This window comes from Ranitomeya variabilis, chromosome 1 (assembly GCF_051348905.1).
Source record: "Ranitomeya variabilis isolate aRanVar5 chromosome 1, aRanVar5.hap1, whole genome shotgun sequence".
Lineage (NCBI taxonomy): Eukaryota > Metazoa > Chordata > Amphibia > Anura > Dendrobatidae > Ranitomeya > Ranitomeya variabilis.
The window spans coordinates 178,148,887-178,168,181 of NC_135232.1; the positions used below are offsets into that span (position 1 = coordinate 178,148,887).

The 19,295-nt window shown below is 40.8% G+C and overlaps 1 protein-coding gene across 3 annotated transcripts in view; it reads right to left on the reverse strand.

Annotated features, from left to right (window-relative positions):
* Nucleotides 1-19,295, reverse strand: part of DTWD2 (DTW motif tRNA-uridine aminocarboxypropyltransferase 2) — a 313,298-nt gene that overhangs the window by 186,709 nt on the left and 107,294 nt on the right. For all 3 annotated transcript variants that reach the window (XM_077290776.1, XM_077290783.1, XM_077290792.1), the window contains one exon: nucleotides 1,447-1,537. In XM_077290776.1, the coding sequence (XP_077146891.1) occupies nucleotides 1,447-1,537 (91 nt within the window). The remainder of the gene's footprint in view (nucleotides 1-1,446; nucleotides 1,538-19,295) is intronic.

A 19,295-nucleotide genomic window follows, 5' to 3' on the forward strand; every position in this document is an offset into this window, starting at 1 on the left:
TCACGGAAGATCTTAAGTACGAAAATGGGAACTTTTCTCTAGGCTCTTGTCATAAACAAGGTTTGCATGTCGCAAGCTGCCTTCATGACTTACACATTTACACTGATAAATGCTGAATACCAGAAACACAAAATGTAATCTACGGCTGGAGGATGTCATGGCAAACTACGTCAGTGCGATGAGAGGAGAAAACAGAAGGTTGCGTCAGGACAGTGGTTTCCAGTGCGTGACAAGGAAAGACACTCATGGGGTTCGAGTCTTCTTTGACTATGATGGGAATGACAGTCAGGCATCCAGCAGATAGTTTCCCTTCTTCTAACAGTCCTTATACATTCACATAAAACAAATAAAGAAGAGGAAAAATCCCAAGGTAGCTATAAAATCTGTCCTAAAAATGAAAAGGAAACTTTGTCTAAGAGCTTAGAGCACGGCATGCTGAACAAGAAGATCACTGATGAAACATTACCCTCAAATAAAAGAGCCTAATGGTCTCCAAATGTGTCACAAATAGGTGAATAAGGAGGTCCCCAGTCTGGGGCGGAGCAGATACTAGATACTGAGCTTGGACCAAATACTAAGAGAAAACAGTGTCAGCTGAATCAGGAACTTGTCTTATCATCTATATATATGTACCAAAAGAATAAGACATAAATATCTGAAATTTAGGTGTGTTCTCTGCTGTTTCCACATTATCCGTGATGTGGTGGGATGGCTTTTACATTTTTTTTTTTTAATTAAAATTATGTTAACTAAGCTCCCTGTATTATTTTCATGTACTATAATAATAATATAATAATTTTATTTCTATAGCGCCAACATATTCCACAGCACTTTACTTGCTGTTGATTCAGAGACCGAAGGGTATTTGCTTATTATGTTTTAATCTGGGGTTTTATAAACACCAACTTATATATTCCAGTTAATTTCTTTAGGTATTTTTGCTACACATACACTTCTATGCAGACAGGTGGAAGGAGAAGCTAGAGACGGTTTTCCTCTCTCCTTCGCCCTTCTCCTATCTACTGTACATAGAATTTTATCAGTAGTAAATGCCATCTCCTATCTCAGTAATGGGAGAGTCTGTCTTCACTGTATACAGATTTGATCTCAAAATTGAGAATTCTGATAATGACTGATCAATTTTGGGAGAGAAAGAAGCAAATTTCTCTGGTAAGGTATATTATAAAGTTGCTTATTATCGTATATACTATTGATTTCTGAAATAAAAATTAAAACAACAGTTACTCTTTAACTATTTACCATCTTTAACACACACAAAAATGATATGGAGATGACAGGTAAACGGTTAAAAAGAAGAGCACTTAATATGTCAGCCCTGGGCACAGCAGGAGGTTGGAGATGCTGGGAGATTAAGTTCCATCTTTTCCCACAGTTCTGGACTAGACAAGGTGATTGACCTTGAACTCTCCCCTTAGCTCTACTCACCTCAGCTGGATGCTGAACAATGTATAAACATGTGGAAACACTGAGAGGATGAGCCGGCAGGAAAGGACACAGACACACCTTCTCAGGACGGCTGGAAGAATCGGATAAAAAAAGAAAGTTAATGGATATCGGGGAAAAAACATAAGACAATGACTATTGTTAAAAGTGAATTCCTAACAGTGAAAAGATCAACATCGCCCTTATATAATTCACTATACTATTATTATTATATGTTTCCAGCATAAAAGTTACATTTCTTTGGCTTCAGCTTAACTAGAAATTCTGATAGGTGGCCACTAGTTTTGTTGATGAAGCAAGACCAAAGGCAAGACACAGATTGCCACATTTGCTAATTAACCCCTCCAAAGGGTTATCCCACCTTGTATATTTCTAGCATGCTTGCCCATTAATTTTCAAAACTGACATATAAAGTAGTTAAAGGAGTTGACCACTATTTAAGAGAACCCCTTCTCATTCGTCAGGTTTGGCCCCGATAAAATAAAAACATCTATACCCACCTCCTGTGCAAGCGCCGTTCCAGCGGTGTCGGCACTTGCGTTCCTGGGGCTCCCGCAGCTTCCATTTCTTCTTGTTTACATACGTTCAAAGGAAGAGACAGTTGCACCAGCGCTGATTGAACAGAAGGCGCACATGTCATAACAACGCACGAGCTCCCTGGGAACAAGAGTGCCGACACTGCTGGAACGGCGCCAGCACGGGAGGTGAGTGTAGTTGTTTTTATTTTATCGGGGCCAAACACGAGGGATGAGAAGAAATTACTCTACTAGTGGACAACCCCTTTAAAAGCAATACCATCTCCCAATTCCTGTTTGTGCTGACGGAGCTCCATTCTTGAGACAGCTGCTAGTCCTACTAGCAAAACCACATCTTTAATATACCAGATGGAGGCCCGATGCTATCACATCGGGAGGGCGGTAATGTCACGATGGGGGCAGACTTTACAGCGTTGAGAATCTCTCCTCCCCATGTGCTCACCCAACTATCCACTCTCTCTTTCCCCATGTGCTGACTTCTCCCATCTGTGCTCTCTTCTTTGACTTGTCTACCCCATGTTCTATCCCCTTATCTGCTGTCTCTCTCCTTCCTGTGCTGTGTGAGGATACATTTTGTGAGGTAAAATATTGTTTAAAAACAGTCAGTGAAATATTTTACCTCACAAAATGAATCCTCTGTGATCCCCTGCTATAATGTCAGTATTGTATTTTGCTTTCTCCCCTGCCCAGGAGAATTGGCATGCTCCGTACATGGTCATACACAATTTTTCAAATGAACTTTCGTTCGTGGGAAATCCCCTTTAATGTGACCGGCTTCCTCTGCCTGTAGACATGTCGTGCATCTGCTGCCGGGATCAGCCGAATAATTCACTGCTCCTGCGCTGAATTCGCATAGGCTCAGTATATCAGACCGCAACCTTTTGGGTGGACAGATAGAGGCGGTCATATAAAAACTGCGCATGCGCTCCTCCTGCACAAAGATGGCAGCGGTCAGTGAATCATTCAGCTGATCCGGCGGCGGCATGTTCGCGACAGTGTTCCGCTGGTGGTACCACGCAAGAGGCTGTGTACGGTGTAAAAGTGGCGCCCCTGAGGGTCCAGTTACCACAGAGGTACCGCACCACAGCCAGAGGTGTGGTACCCCGCTCTCGGGTAAGGAGGGGACACTACCCAGTACCCACACACTAGCACCCAACACTAGACCTCTCCAGGCCAGGGAGGAATTAGGTAGAGGGTGTTAGAGGGTGTGGGAGGAGTGTAAGAGTTGGAGGGAAAGGTGTGAGGAGTTGTCATGGAGACAGGAGGGAGGAGTTGTTGACGAGGAGAAGTGGATGGGAGCAGACGTGAAGGAAGAAGCTCCTGAAAGAGAAAAAAGGGGTCCTAGGGGCATGGAAAGTGAAGAATCTACCCGAGGCGCCAGAATCTACGCCGACTGTAGTCGGGTGGAGGGCCAAGGTCGCAGTAGGGGGCTGGCCTCAGACTAGTGGAGAACTATAAGGCTCAGCTAGCAAACCGGAGGCTGTGGCATCTGTATGTGCCACAGCCACACATTCGCAGAAAAGGCAGCCACATAGGATCAAGGGGACCAAGAGAGAGAGTCGCCCGACAAGACCTGAGGCTGCTGGCTTAGGACATTGTGTGTGTGAGGTGCAGGACAGGAGAGGCGGGAGCTAGCGTAGTAAGACGGCAAGAGAAGGAACACAAGAGGGTTCTGGCAAAGTGTACCCCAAATTACCTGAGAGCTCACTGGACCACAGACCCAGAGGACACAGCACCTGGCTGGGGATTGCATCTAAGAACTGTGAGTAAAGTGTGGAAACTGCACCCTGCAGAATTATTTACTGCATCCCCTGCCCTGCACTACAACATTCACCATCATTGACTTTAATACTTTAACTGCCCTGGGGCCTAGCTCTACCCATGGAGAGCTGTAACATCTCTGTTGCATCATCAACTGCCCCAGTGGACCTGTACCGCAGCATCGGCCATTTTCTCATTGCCGTACACCACGGGTGGCGTCACAAACTAATCCCCTATAAACTTTATTCCATTTAATTTCCATTTTATTGGACACCCAGGGCCACTGACTGGGTCACTGCTGTCGTGACACCCCCCTTAAGAACCGTTGGACCCGGCCCGAGTACCCCACAGTCCTAGCGGGCGCTCCATTTACAGTGTGTGTATGTGGTGCGTACGGCATATACAGAGTGTGTGTGTGTGTGGTGTGTATGACATATACAGTGTGTGTGTGGTGCGTATTGCGTATACAGTGTGTGCGTGTGTGTGGTGCGACGGTGTTCTGCTAGTGGTACTGCACAAGAGGCTGGTACCACCAGCAGTTTCCATATTGAGACACCCATCACTTGGGTGTCCCAATATTGCGGTCGGTGAACTTCCGCCGCTTGGAATTCTGGGATCCGGACACATCTGGACGGAACGGGATGTGAAGACTTTACAAGGCAATTATATATTAGATGTATCGCCTATCCTGTGATTATGTCATACATTAATGAGTTTACAAAACTCATTTAATTATGGATTAAGGCAATTTTAGCATTTTTTGTCTTCAATTTGTGTTATTGCCATTATTTAAAATGGACCTTTCACCAGTTTGAGCGTGTTAAACTGGCTACGTTGTGGAGTAGTGACGCAGAGTTGAATAAAATATAATTTTATTTTAATCTAATTTATAGTAAGACAAAGGAGGCATTAGCAGATAATCTACTCTGGGGCGGTTTCTTTTGCTCCTGCATGACGTTGACCAATTATAAGCAGGAAGCATCATGCAGGAGGGAAAAATAACACCCCCAGAATAGCTTAGAACCGGCTCTTCCTATGAGAGACATGTAATGACACACAGCCCGGCTCTCCTGTGTGATCTCTGCACTACCAGGGTACAGCACAGAAGAACCATATGTCATTACAAACACCTCTAGCAGTTCTCATCTCAGGACACTGTCAACTCAGCTCCCCCCACGCTGACTGCTGTGAGATGAAAGCTGCTAGAACCTGCTTAGGATTGGTCATGTCATGTAGGCGAAAAAGTAACCGCCCTAAAGAAGAATCTCTGATAAGCCCAAGTGTGCGCAAACATAAAATAGAATTTAAACTTTACAAGTTCATAAATCTCTGCAAATGACAGGAAAAATTAAACGATAAAAGCTAGGTTGTTATTCAGGCACATATTCAGTAAGCTGAATCTAAACAATTAATTTAGCGAAGGGGTGGAATAAAAAAATTCTGCCACATTGGCTCCTTCACTATATTTAAAACATTATTTTATGGATGACATGTTTAGAAGAATGTGTTTCATGTCCTTTTACGAAAAGCTTGTTTTTTTTCTTCTGTGCAGAAGAATCTCTCTTTTTTTATCCCATTCTGGTATTTTTAAGTGTGTTATGTTTCTTATGACAAGAAGATTTAGATATTTCATAGAAAAAGTCCAAAAAAGTCTGTGCTGAATTATAATGTGCAGGTTCTACATTATCATTTAAAGAATATAGCTGTGTTTTAGTTTTTGTTTTGCTTTGTTTTCACACAGGAGTAAAACCGACTTTTGTAACAAACCATACATCTATTTTTCAAACAAAAACTTTAACTTTGCATTTGGATCAGAAAAAAATGCCTTAAAGGAATTAAAAGATAACGGGCTATATTGGTGGAATATATACAAATCAGCCTATAAATCAGAATAACACTAGAATTATGTGTTTTATATTAGAAGCGGAGTTGGGAAAGTAGCACCAGTTGTTGACTGCGCCAATGATTTAATAGCAGTGTTAATGCCTTTGTCCCCGACGTGATTATTAAGATTATGAAGTAATGATATTACAACAGTTAATATATTGTTTCAATTGCCTCAATAATTAGGTGCGAGGAAAGTGCAAAACAAACACTTGCTTTAAAACACATTGCTCCAGCTAATCAATTACAGCCTGACAAAATCAGAAGCCTGCTATTCTCGGCATGGAGCGATCACATGGCGTAGAACAACTGCTCAGGTTTCAGGCATTTCGTGAATCAAATCATGCACGGTTTGACCCGGAATAGATTTAGGAGGTGAGAGGTAAGTCAAGCAATTCAAGCTCCACTTCAAGACAGAATAGGTGAAGGAACATCAAAGAGACTGGCAAGGCACAAATAACTCGTTCCATCAGGGTCTGCTATGAAACCCCACTAATAAGGCTAGGATTGGCCGCTCATGTCACTATTCAAAGGCAAAATTCAAAACATACTGCAGCATAAACTGGTCAAAAACTCTAGTTAGGTTTTGAACGGGACAAAGATCTATAAAGATCTTCAATGTCTTAAAGCTTTGTGGTTTAAGAAAAAAATACTTCCATTAAAGTTTTTATCCTCTTAAGATATTGCAGTCATTATTTTGTATAGCACTGTGTACTTACAGTTGCTCATTTTGCCCTTCCATGCAGCTAATTCTTCTCTTTTCCATTGGGTCTATGACATCACGTGATTAAAAACTGACTAGGTGAATCCTTATAAGCTCTATGTAGAAACAGGAGGTCAATTTTCCCTGCATTAATCATCACTCCAGGGATAGAGGAGCCGAGCAGTTGGGTCAGGAGTTGAAGAGAGGGATGACTCCTGCAAGGAAAATAAACTTTCCGTTTCTACATAGAGCAGAGAGAAGAGAAGAATTAGCAGGGTAGAAAGGCAAAATGAGCAATTGTAAGTACACAGTGCAATATAATATTGTGATTGCAATATAATAAGAGAATGAAAACTTTGATGGGACGAGTGCTTCTTTAACCCCTTTCTGACCTCGGACGGGATAATACATCCGAGGTCAGATCCCCTGCTTTGATGCAGGGCTCCACGGTGAGCCCGCATCAAAGCCGGGACATGTCAGCTGTTTTGAACAGCTGACATGTGCCCGCAATAGCGGCGGGTGAAATCGCGATTCACCCGCCGCTATTAGCTAGTTAAATGCCGCTGTCAAACGCAGACAGCGGCATTTAACTGGCGCTTCCGGCCGGGCGGCAGGAAATGAGCGCATCGCCGACCCCAGTCACATGATCGGAGGTCGGCGATGCTTCAGAATAGTAACCATAGAGGTCCTTGAGACCTCTATGGTTACTGATCCCCGGCAGCTGTGAGCGCCCCCCTGTGGTCGGCGCTCACAGCACATCTGCATTTCTTCTACATAGCAGCGAACATCAGATCGCTGGTATGTAGCAGAGCCGATCGTGTTGTGCCTGCTTCTAGCCTCCCATGGAGGCTATTGAAGCATGGCAAAAGTAAAAAAAAAGTTAAAAAAATGTGAAAAAAATATAAAAAATATAAAAGTTTAAATCACCCCCCTTTCGCCCCATTCAAAATAAATCAATTAAAAAATAATGAAACCTACACATATTTGGTATCGCCGCGTTCAGAATCGCCCAATCTATCAATAAAGAAAAAGCTAAACGGCGTAGCGGTAAAAAAATTTGAAACGCCAGAATTACGTTTTTTTGGTCGCCACGACATTGCATTAAAATGCAATAATGGGCGATCAAAAGAAAGTATCTGTACCGAAATGGTATCATTAAAAACGCCAGCTCGGCACGCAAAAAATAAGCCCTCAACCGACCCCAGATCATGAAAAATGGAGACGCTACGAGTATCGGAAAATGGCACAATTTTTTTTTTTTCTTAGCAAAGTTTGGAATTATTTTTCACCACTTAGATAAAAAATAACCTAGTCATGTTAGGTGTCTATGAACTCGTACTGACCTGGAGAATCATAATGGCAGGTCAGTTTTAGCATTTAGTGAACCTAGCAAAAAAGCCAAACAAAAAACAAGTGTGGGATTGCACTTTTTTTGCTATTTCACCGCACTTGGAATTTTTTTCCCGTTTTCTAGTACACGACATGGTAAAACCAATGATGTCGTTCAAACGTACAACTCGTCCCGCAAAAAATAAGCCCTCATATGGCCAAATTGACGGAAAAATAAAAAAGTTATGGCTCTGGGAAGGAGGGGAGCGAAAAACGAACACGGAAAAATGGAAAATCCCAAGGTCATGAAGGGGTTAAAGAGAACCTGCCCGTTGATTTATGCTGCCCCAACCTTGGCCAGGATAAATTACAACCTGGCTGAAGGATTTCCTTTGGGAGACCTGTCAATCACCTGGGCCGATGCTGGGAAAAGCCGGCGAAGGGCAATGTTGAACTAGTCTTGTCTCTGGCTTCCAGCCGGACCTTCATATTTGAAGCATTTCAAAGAGAAAATGACTGTATTATATCTGGCTGAAATCAGCAGTCATCACCTCCAGCCATGGACAGATGTAAACATTACGTGGAGAGGCACACCACAGCTCTACACAAGCTGAACTTTTCAGTTTTGCAGGATAATATGTGCAAATCTGCATTTCTGGATAACCTGACAAACTGGCAATACATGATACCCCTCTCCACGGGAAAACTTCATGTATACTGATAGAGACAATCATCATTCTGCCCACGCGAAGACAATATAACAGGGCTACAGTAACAGTATCTTCCTGACAGTGTAGAATTCTTCTATTACAGTCTATGTATAACCACAAAACACTCATGTGGAGCTAAAATATAATCATAGGAATCATTGTGGAAATGGAAATATTAAACTATGTTTTATCTACTATAATACTAGGGTTAATCAATGGCAGAATTTAAAGCCAATCAAAAGAAGTACTCATTTAATTCTTCAAAATCCAAACATATTTTTTTCTTCTAGACTTTTGTGCCCATACTTACTACATGCTGACAATTTTAAAAAAATAAGTTAATAGAATGGTTAAAAGGAAGAAAGGTGATTAAGATAGTGTGGACTGTAAGTTTATGTTTGTTTTTGATTCTTTTCTATTTATTTCTGCTGGTTCCTGAAGGGGATGTGTGAGCTTAAAAACAGAGATCTGCTTTGCTTTCTACAAACAGTGCTCCGATCTGTTACTGCAGCTGGACGTAGGTCCCTTTGCTTGCACTTAGGGTGCATTTGAGATGGCAGGCAAACAATTCTATTCCACTGTGCGCTGATCTTTTCTTTGTGCATTATTCCAAATAAGCACAGAAGGCACAAATGTATCACAATGGAAATCACTTGAGGAAACAGCAGGTCAAGTAACAAAATAATGTGTCTGTGTAAACTTATTGATGCTTGACTAAAGGCTGGTAAATATTAAAAAAAAAAATAGTTGACAATTTTGGCAACTTGTCTTCAGTTAAAGTGGGAAAGGCCATTGGGTAACAAACGGCTGTTTTCACAAAACTATGAGAAGAAAAATAAGTGGCACTCACCAACAGTACATTAGACTGGGCTACAGCTGTTTCGCATCTAATTACGCTTCATCTGGCCTTCAGATGATTCATTTAATTAGGACGCGAAACAGCTGGTGCCCAGTCTGTGTGTCTTTACTATGTATTCCCATGTGACCTTGGAATAAAAAAGAACAAATAATGCACAAGTGGTGAATGCCACTTATTTTTTTTCTCTTCTCATAATTTTTAAAGATTGTATTGCTACACACTTGAGCACCACCATGTCTGACATTCTTTTCTGAACAGCATTGCATACTCAAGTGGTATATACTTTCAGCAGTGCCGATCTAATGATCTTTTCGAATGAATGAAATAATATATGCATCAAGATTTTTTTTATCATGGCATGGTGTCTTGGGTGTGTCAGAGGCTGCAGACAGTCGCACTGCATCTAGCTGCAGAAGGTCTCAGCGGTTGGCTTTGCAGACTCCTTCCTAGTCCTTCTGACTTTAGGCCCCAGTTGCAACCTTTCCCGGCTCTAGTTGACACAGCTGGACCGGGGTGCATATAACTCCCAGCTTGCTGCTGGAAGTTGCGGTTGATATTTCTATTTCCAGTTCCCTGTTGCAGCTTAGGCCATGTGCACACGTTGCGGATTCCGCTGTGGAATTTTCCGCAGCGGATTTAATGAAATCCGCAGTGCAAAAAGTACTGCGGATTTATCGCTTTTTTTGTGTGGTTTCCACTGCGGTTTTAGACACCTGCGGTTTTTTAATATGGAGCAGGTGCCAAACCGCTGCGGATTCCGCACAAATTATTGACATGCTGTGGAAAATAAACCGTGGCGTTTCCGCGCGGTTTATTCCGCATAACGTGCACAGCGGTTTTTGTTTTCCATAGGTTAACATTGTACTGTACACCGCATGGAAAACTGCTGCGGATCCGCAGCAAAAACAGCAACGTGTGAACATAGCCTTAGAGCAATTGCAGTTGGTTATCTTTCTCCTTGGAGTTGCTGGAGGATGTCTGTGTTTCTCTCTGAGTCTACTCAAGCTAAGTTTTCCCCTTGTTTGTGTATCCCATCTGTCTTTAGTGGGATTGGGGATTGACTACTGCTTATCCTGTCCTACCCGATGCAGGGCTTATTGCCAGGGTCAGGCAGGGATTAGGTATCTTGCTCGGCGATAAGTGTGGAACCTATATAAGGATGATAGGGCAGACAGGGTGACGTTAGATCGGTCTAGCGGGTCTCCACTCCCCCCTTCCCAAGTGTTTGGTTCCCTTTCCCTTATCCCTTTGTGTTGCACTTAGCCTTTCCTACACTGTGAGTGATATGACCCATCGGACTCCATATTCTGCCCCTAGAAGCAATCTCTAATATACGGTACTTCATGGGCACAGTAAAGAAGAACACACTGACCCTGCAGCTTTTTTGGAGAAAGCCAGAAGGACTTTGTGTTCAACCATACAGTATTTTTACAGTTTAAAGTTGAAAAACTTAATGAAAACTTCTGTTCTTTTAGGGGGTATGTTCTACCATAAAATTATGTATGTAAAAAAAGCTAAGGCTCAGATCCATTAGTTTTCTCCAGAATTCTGGAGCGAAAATGTTTGAATTACCTCAAATTTTTTGTGCAACTTGCAGTTGTGCAAAAATATAGCACATTTTGGCATTAGTAAGTTAGCCTTGGCCAGCTTTGCCAAGTTTGAGATGCGCGTGAGCATGTTCAATAAATTAAACAGAATTTACACCACAGAGGTGTCATGAATTACAAGAGGGACATACTCTAGCCTGACTGAAGTGAATTTCTTCCACTGGCGCACTCCAACTGAATGATGTGCTAAATTCATTTTCTCATACGTGCCCTTCATTAAGACAGATACCGTACTCAAAACGCAAGTCTTAATGAATTAGGACCTAAAAGTTTGTCATATTGCTATCATTATATGGTCCCAATGGAATGTTAGTATACACTTGTGTACTTTTAATAATTATCCTAAACTACAAAAGGTTACATAGCACAGTTGAAAAAAGTTATCAGTTTTAACCAAGTGATAGGTGAGGGTGTGAATGAAGGAAAGGGGAGAGAACTTTGACACTGATGAACAAGAAAAAGACAGCATAAAACATAAGGAATAATTGATCTTAAAAAGAAAACTTTCTCTGCTGATCCCAAGTGGCGAGGTGAACTGGTCAACGCCCAAGCAAGAGTTCTATACATTTAAATTAGACTTACTGCCATTTAGTGCTAAGAAGTCATGTAGGCCTTTATTAAAGCCATCAACTGCTACTGCTGTGACCGGCTTTGGATTCCTTTAATCAATACCACTTATTTTGTCCTTAGCTCTATATATGTAATAATAAAGCTTTGTTGGCTATCCAGTTTTAAGTCATGATGTCACCGTATATGATTAAATTGATAGTAATTCCAGTTGTTAATTTTTTTTTATCGGTGTCTAAAGTGCACACAATTATGGTTGTAGAGAGGGATTTTACTGTTAAATTTAATAAAATGCAGCTGTCAAAAACTAATTATATCCTAAAATAAAAGCACTTTGAATTTTATGAAGTCCAATCTCAGGGCTTGTGTTAAGGTTCATTTAATTATAATTACCAAAAGCAAAAAAAGCTACAGAAACAATTTTGCTAAAGTACATAGGGTTTTACAATATCGTCATCTTGGGCACCCTGCTTCCCTTAGAGGGTATGTATGGTTCTTCAATTATTTTTGATTATTGCTCCAATGAACCTAAAATAAAATAATGCAAATAATCTGTAAAAAAATAAATTACACAGGCAAAAATGTAGCCTCAGCATGATGAATTCAAGAAAGATTGAAGGTATTAACTACAAATGCTTCCCACAAAATTCGAATATCATCAAAATGTGAATTTATGTCAGTTTTTCAATACAACAAGTGAAACTCATATTATAAAGAGTCATTAAAAGAAGAATGATCTATGTCAAGTGTTTATTTCTGTTAATGTTGATGATTATGGCATACAGCCAATGAAAGCCCAAAAGTCATTATCTCAGTAAATTAGAATAATTAACAAAAAAACACCTGTGAATGCTTCCTAATCATTTAAAAAGGTCTCTTAGTCTGTTTCAGTAGGCTCCACAATCATGGGGAAGACTTGACAGATGTCCAGAAGGCAGTCATTGACACACTCCACAAGGAGGGTAAGCCACAAAAGGTCATTGCTAAAGAAGCTGGCTGTTCACAGAGTGCTGTATCCAAGCATATTACACACACAGACGTATCCAGGACATGGGCTACAAGTGTTACATTCCTTGTGTCAAGTCATTCATAATCAATAGACAACGCCAGAAGCATCTTACCTGAGCCAAGGAGAAAAAGAACTGGACGGTTGCTCAGTGGTCCAAGGTGTTGTTTTCAGATGAAAGTAAATTCTGCATTTCATTTGGAGATCAAGGTCACAGAGTCTTGAGGAAGAGTGGAGAGTCGCACAATCCAAGCTACTTGAGGTCTAGCGTGAAATTTCCACAATCAGTGGTGGTTAGGGAGCCATGTCATCTGCTGAATTTACTGAACATAAATTTCAGTAGGCCAACATTTTGAATTTTAAAATAATTTTTCAAGCTGGTATTATAAAGTATTCTAATTTACTAGGATAATGACTATTGGGTTTTCATTGGCTGTAAGCCATAATCATCAACATTAACAGAAATAAACACTTGAAATAGATCACTCTGTTTGTAATGACTCTATATATGATTTTCACTTTTTGTATGGAAGAACTGAAATAAATTAACTTTTTGATGATATTCTAATTTTGTGAGAAGCACCAGTATTTCGCTCTATAGAGGGAAAAAATAAGAGTGCTGGGCGAACCCCTGGATGTTTGGGTCCGGCAGGTTCTGCCGAACATTTAAAAAAACTTTAGTTCGATTACCAGAACAGTACCCGAACCTCATTCAGATGAATGGGTGGCCCGAACAACCGTTGTTTGACACGCTGTCATGTGCATGACAGCGCGGCAAACACTGCCTCTAATGGGGGGTAAAGTTATCCTCTTTTTTTTTAACAGGTGACATAGGCTTCAATGGAATAGGTGTAAGTTGAGGAGAATTTTGTATGTTGCTTTTAAATAAATTTGCAAAACAGTGTGGATTTTTATTTAAATTAAAGGACTTTATTCTGGGTGTTTTTTATTTACAATATGACTATTATGGGTTTAGTAATGGATAGGCGTCTCACGTACGCCCCTCCATTACCAACCCCTGGGCTTGATGTCACCTGACAATAAGAAGGTGACATCAACCCCACAAATATTACCCCACTTGCCACCGCCACAGGGCAAGTGGGAAGAGCCAGGCAAAGTGCCATAACTGGCTAATCTAATAGATTTGCCTTTTCTGGAGCGACAGCAGGCTGCTATTTTTAGACTGGGGGCCAATATCCATGGCCCCTTACCAGTCTGATAATACCAGCCTCTAGCTTGGCTGGTTGTCAAAAATGGGGAGGACCCTATGCCGCTCTTTTAATTAAATAATTGAAAAAAAAATGGCATGGGGCACCTTTATTTTTGATAACCAGCTTGGATAAAGCTGACAGCTGAGGGTTGCAGGCCACAGCTGTCAGTTTTGCCATGCTGCCTATCAAAAATAGAACAAACCCCATGTCATTTTTTATTATTTATAGTGTAGGCGCCAACTGATGAATACTCCCATCAGCGGCTCCTTCTCTGTGTTATTAGCAACAGCAGGTGTAGGCTGATGGAAGTAGTGCTCATCAACCGACGACTCTATGTCTGGCAGTAAACTTTTTACAGCTGGCCACAGCTGCTGGCTCATGTGGTCATCTGGGGTATCGCAGCTCTCTGACCAGCGGTAATAATCTTACCGCCAATTAGAGCCACCGGTGGTTCATCTCATGCTGATGAAAGCTTGGAAAACACCCGATGTTCGGTTCGCTCATCACTATAAGTAAGACGTCATTCAGACATCTGTGATTTTTCAAGTATGCAAACAAAACATTCCGCGTTTCTCTAGCGTTTTGGCTCAGATTTTCATCAGTTTAGTCTGTGTGTCAGTTTTTAGACAGCGTTTCATCAGTGATTTTCAAGTATAAAATACATAAATTGCCAAGCTTCTACTATGCACTATAAAGTTAACCCCTTTTCATCTTTTTACTTTTTTTCCTCCTTTTTCCAAAAATCATAACTTTATTTTTCATTTGACATAGCCGAATGCTTGTTTTTCGCGGGACAAGTTATAGTTTTAAATGACACCTTTCATTTTACCATGTCCAGTAATGAAGAACAGGAAAGAAATTCTTCTCATTAGTAGGATTATGGCGATAACAAACTTCCAGATTCCAGATCCAGATAAGTTAAGTTTGTTATGTTGTGGGAGGGCTTATTTTTTACAAGGCGTATCAACATTTTCATTCATACTATTTTAAGGTACATACGACTTTTTTTGTTACTTTTTATTGTATTTTTTAGGGAGATGTGGTGACCGAAAAAATACAATTCTGAAAGGTTTTTTTAATTATTGTTTTTAAGACATTTACAGATTGTGTAAATTATATGTTTTAATTTATCAGACGATTATAAATGTAGTTATACCTTATACTGTATATATACCGTATATTTTTTTTACATTTCTGTATTTTTAATGGGGGAAAAGGGATGTTGAATCAAAATTTTTTTATTTATTTTTTTTTGGGGGGGGGGATTTTTGAAAACTTTTTTTTAACCTTTTTACTTTATTTGTTAGTCCTATTAGGGAACGTGGACCTAAGATCATCTGATCACTTATACTGCATACTATATTGTCTGTAATATTGTCTGTAAAATCTGGATCTCCTTTGAAGCTCAGCATACAACCTATGGGAACAGATGCCAGCTCCGGCAGTGGCTGTTAAAGCTCCTGAGTGCCTTTCACAAGTGATCACCGCAGCTCAGACATACAGTTATGGCCATATGCCTGAATGGGTTTCTCATAGGCAGCACATGGATTGTACACGTTTGTCATCAGTGTGCTATCCGTAATTTTAAGGACCCACTTTTAATTTTGATCTATGACTTTGATCATGACCGGATGTCTCTATTTTTGTTTTGTTATTTGAACACATGGACACATGAATAGCACCATAGACATTAATGGGAGCATGCTCTACTCTTGAAAATCATAGATAGAACACGTTCGGGAATCATAGACATCTGATTAAGGCCGTGTATGAAGGAATGATGCCTGCAACATTTTTTTTTTATTTAATATGACTCATGATGAATTTGCTAAAATGTCTGTGGTGATCCAATATATATTTTGGTCAATTTCAGACCCCGTGTGCAAAGGGACTAAATTGTTCAGCAGTCTCAAAAAATACCTGTTTTTTTTTTAAATCTTTTTATTTGATTTTAATAATCTTAAGGTGACATACAAATTAAAAAAAATTCAATTACTTATTACATGTTACCAAATGTTGGAATTTTTTTTTAAAAAAAGCACAAATTGCAGGAGCTTGAAGCTTAGCTATCTAAGTAATTATGAAGCTATGTGAGGAATGCTGGAATATGTCACCCATGTGATAAAGCACATTAAGCGCCGCGCGGCACATTGACACTCCATCGGAGAATTATGAAACATACTGTATCTCCCAATGTCATTCTTCATCATGAAACCTAAACAACATTCCTAGGTCCTAGATCAGTTTTAATTTCAGGTCTGCAGTCTCAAGAAACCCAAAGTTGCCTTCAAGTCTTTGGCACACTACCACTTAATGTACCAACATGGGCAGACTAAATCATGTATCTCCTCCTTGTTGTAGCACAGATCAACAAACTTTTTCCACTTTTTAAATAATGTACTTGCATCTTGAGGTCTGCAGACTCAGGAAACCCAAAGTTGTCTTCAAGTCTTCGGTACACTACCACTCAACGCACCGACAAGGGCAGACTAAATCATGCATCTCTTCCTTGTTGTTGTACATTTCAGCAAACTTGTTCCACTTGTTGTAGAATGTGCTTGCATCTTGTTCTTTATGTCTCTCTGTATAAAGTCGCTCTATACCGAGCAAATCTTTCAATTGTAATATGATAACTGCTATATCTGCCAGAGATCTTGGCCTTAAAGGGAATCTGTCACCCCAAAATTCGCCTATAAGCTAAGGCCACCATCATCAGGGGCTTATCTACAGCATTCCGTAATGCTGTAGATAAGCCCCCAATGTAACCTGAAAGATAAGAAAAACAAGTTAAGATTATACTCACCCAGGGGCGCAGGCGCCGGGCCTCTCTGACCTTTCCCTCAATAGGGCAGATAAAGTACGCCTGCGCAAGAGCCGCTGCAGGAAGCAGAGAAGAGGACGTCATCGTATGAAGATGGGAGGCGCTGGACCCGGACCGCAACGCCCATTGGACCACACCGCTGACAGCCACAGGTTCTTTGGTAAATATCCCAGCAGCAAATTGGGTGTGTCAGTTTTGGTCTTACAAGCAGGCAGAGCTCAACCTGTGTGAGGCAACACGGGGCCAAACGGAGCCAAAAGGCCACCCTCACCATGCAAGGCGGTGCAGTTACCCACGACAATCGGTCACGGAATTTCTTGTTTCCCGGCTGCAATCCGGAGGATACCGTTTCCTTTGTAAGTTCTGGACATTAAACCTACATTTACTTTGAACTTTCCTGGGTCACAGTGTGGACACCAGTGTACTACAGCAGTGACAGCCAAGGTTTCTTGGTTTTCACTTAAGCTAAGCTCCTGGCAGTGATCATGCGGGCACTGCTCCTGTGCATGCATGATCGGCATAATGTAAGTTTACACCATTTTGCTGGAACCCATTTACGACCATGGTGTAAACTTACATTATATATTGTGAAGGGGTTAAAAATACTTTTACCATATACCACATGGATCAATCAGTCTGTGTAGCAAAGATAAGCTTTCAATCAGTTAGTTTGCCAGGCTTAGCGTAAACTGGACATGCCATATGGATAAATACAAAATTAATCAGGATTTTTAAATTGAGGAATCTTAATTCTATGGTGACCTGTTCTCCCATATTCTATTATAATAAGAGAAGATTTTTTTTTTTTAACACTACTCAATTTTAAGTAATGATAACATACCAGAACTGATATAGTATGACCATATTTAGAGGAAAACTCCACTAGAACTATAGAAAACATATGAAAAAAACAGAGCTTTTAAATTCCAAAACATAACAAAAATGCTACAAAAAAATATAAATGAACTAGTATAAGGCAAGAAAGAGGTGTATAAAAATGTATAACTTTATTATAGTACAAATATTAAAGCCAAACACACAAGTACAAAACATAAAAACAAAGAAAACAAACAAAACTGGACAAGTCTACAGAATGATGATACAAACTGGCAGGGGCCGGCAATCCAATAGAACAGAGGCGCTCACAAATATATGATAAGTCTACATACTAAAAAATGCACAATAAATATAAAGGCAGAATGTCATATCACATGGCATGTATGGATGACAGAGCAACCTAATGGAAATCCACTAAGATAAATGGGAATAGAGTACCTCCCTACAGGGAGGGTTAATGACAATTTAACCTATGCTCAGAGGCAGGCACTCTCTGATTTGCGGGCTCTACGCGATGTGGTATTTAAGCCCACTGACAAGGGAGGGAACGTGGTGGTCTGGCTTACCAACTTGTACGAACGGGAAGCGTTCAGACAGTTGAGGAATAGGGAGGCATAGTCCACGCTCTCATACAATCCTGTATCCCTCTTTCAAAACAAACTCCTTCGGGTTCTGGAGTCGGCGCTCTCTCGGGGAGTTATCACCAAAAAGGTTTTTGATGGCCTATTTGTTCAGGCCCCAGTCACCCCTACCTTTTACCTAAAATTCATAAAGATCCTGTGGTCCCGCCGGGTCGTCCTATTGTCTCTGGCGTGGGAGGGTTATGCGACCCGATCTGTAGATTTATTGATCATTATCTGCAACCTTTGGTGGAGACGCTCCCCTCCTACGTCAGAGACACTAATGACGTCCTGCGGAGACTTGATGGTCTTACCCTCGAGCCCGACATGTTGCTGGTCACGGCGGATGTGGAGTCGTTGTACACCTGTTATACATTTTTATACACCTCTTTCTTGCCTTATACTAGTTCATTTATATTTTTTTGTAGCATTTTTGTTATGTTTTGTAATTTAAAAGCTCTGGTTTTTTCATGTTTTCAATTTTAAGTAATGTAGCGAAAGTATTAAGGTTTTCGAAATTACACTTTTAGGATACTAGTAGTGATGAGCGAGTGTACTTGTTGCTCAGGTTTTCCCGAGCACGCTCGTGTGACCTCTGAGTATTTATGACTGCTTGGAGATTTAGTTTTCATCGCGGCAGCTGAATGATTTACAGCTACTAGCAGGCTGAGTACATGTGGGGGTTGCCTGGTTGCTAGGGAATCCCCACATGTAATCAAGCAGGCTAGTAGCTGTAAATCATTCAGCTGCCATGATGAAAACTAAATCTCTGAGCAGTCATAAATACTCGGAGATCACCCGAGCGTGCTCTGGAAAACCCGAGCAACGAGTACACTCGCTCATCACTAGTTACTAGGCATCCTAAACTTTTAATGTAAAAAGATTTGTAAGTGCGATCAGACCTGGAGCAGCAATGTCCAGTTTCTAGATCAGAAGTCCTGCTTTTTCTAGATAGGAAATGCTCACAAATAAAAACAAGAATAATCTGGAAACAAAGTCTCATCAATGTTTATAAAAGACCATACACATATGGATGTAAAATCACTGCGCTGCCTGATGAATTTGGAAACTGTGCAGCAGTTGGTAATTTAGATGTGATAGTAATTTAATAGATTATAACTTAGCGACGATAAGGCAGAAAAAACGGATGATTTTTTATTTTATTATCATCCGTATGGCATGGGTTTTCATCCACAGTCTCCTAAGGGTGCTTTTACTTTGCATACAGGCACCCGTTTGGTGGCTCCGTCGGGCTTATGTCCGAAGCCCTTGCAAAATGAGATTTGGACGCATGTGATGACAGGGCCATAGACTATAATGGTGTACGCTCAGATGTAGTACACTGCGTTTGAGTGTCCATCTCCAGTAGGCATACACACC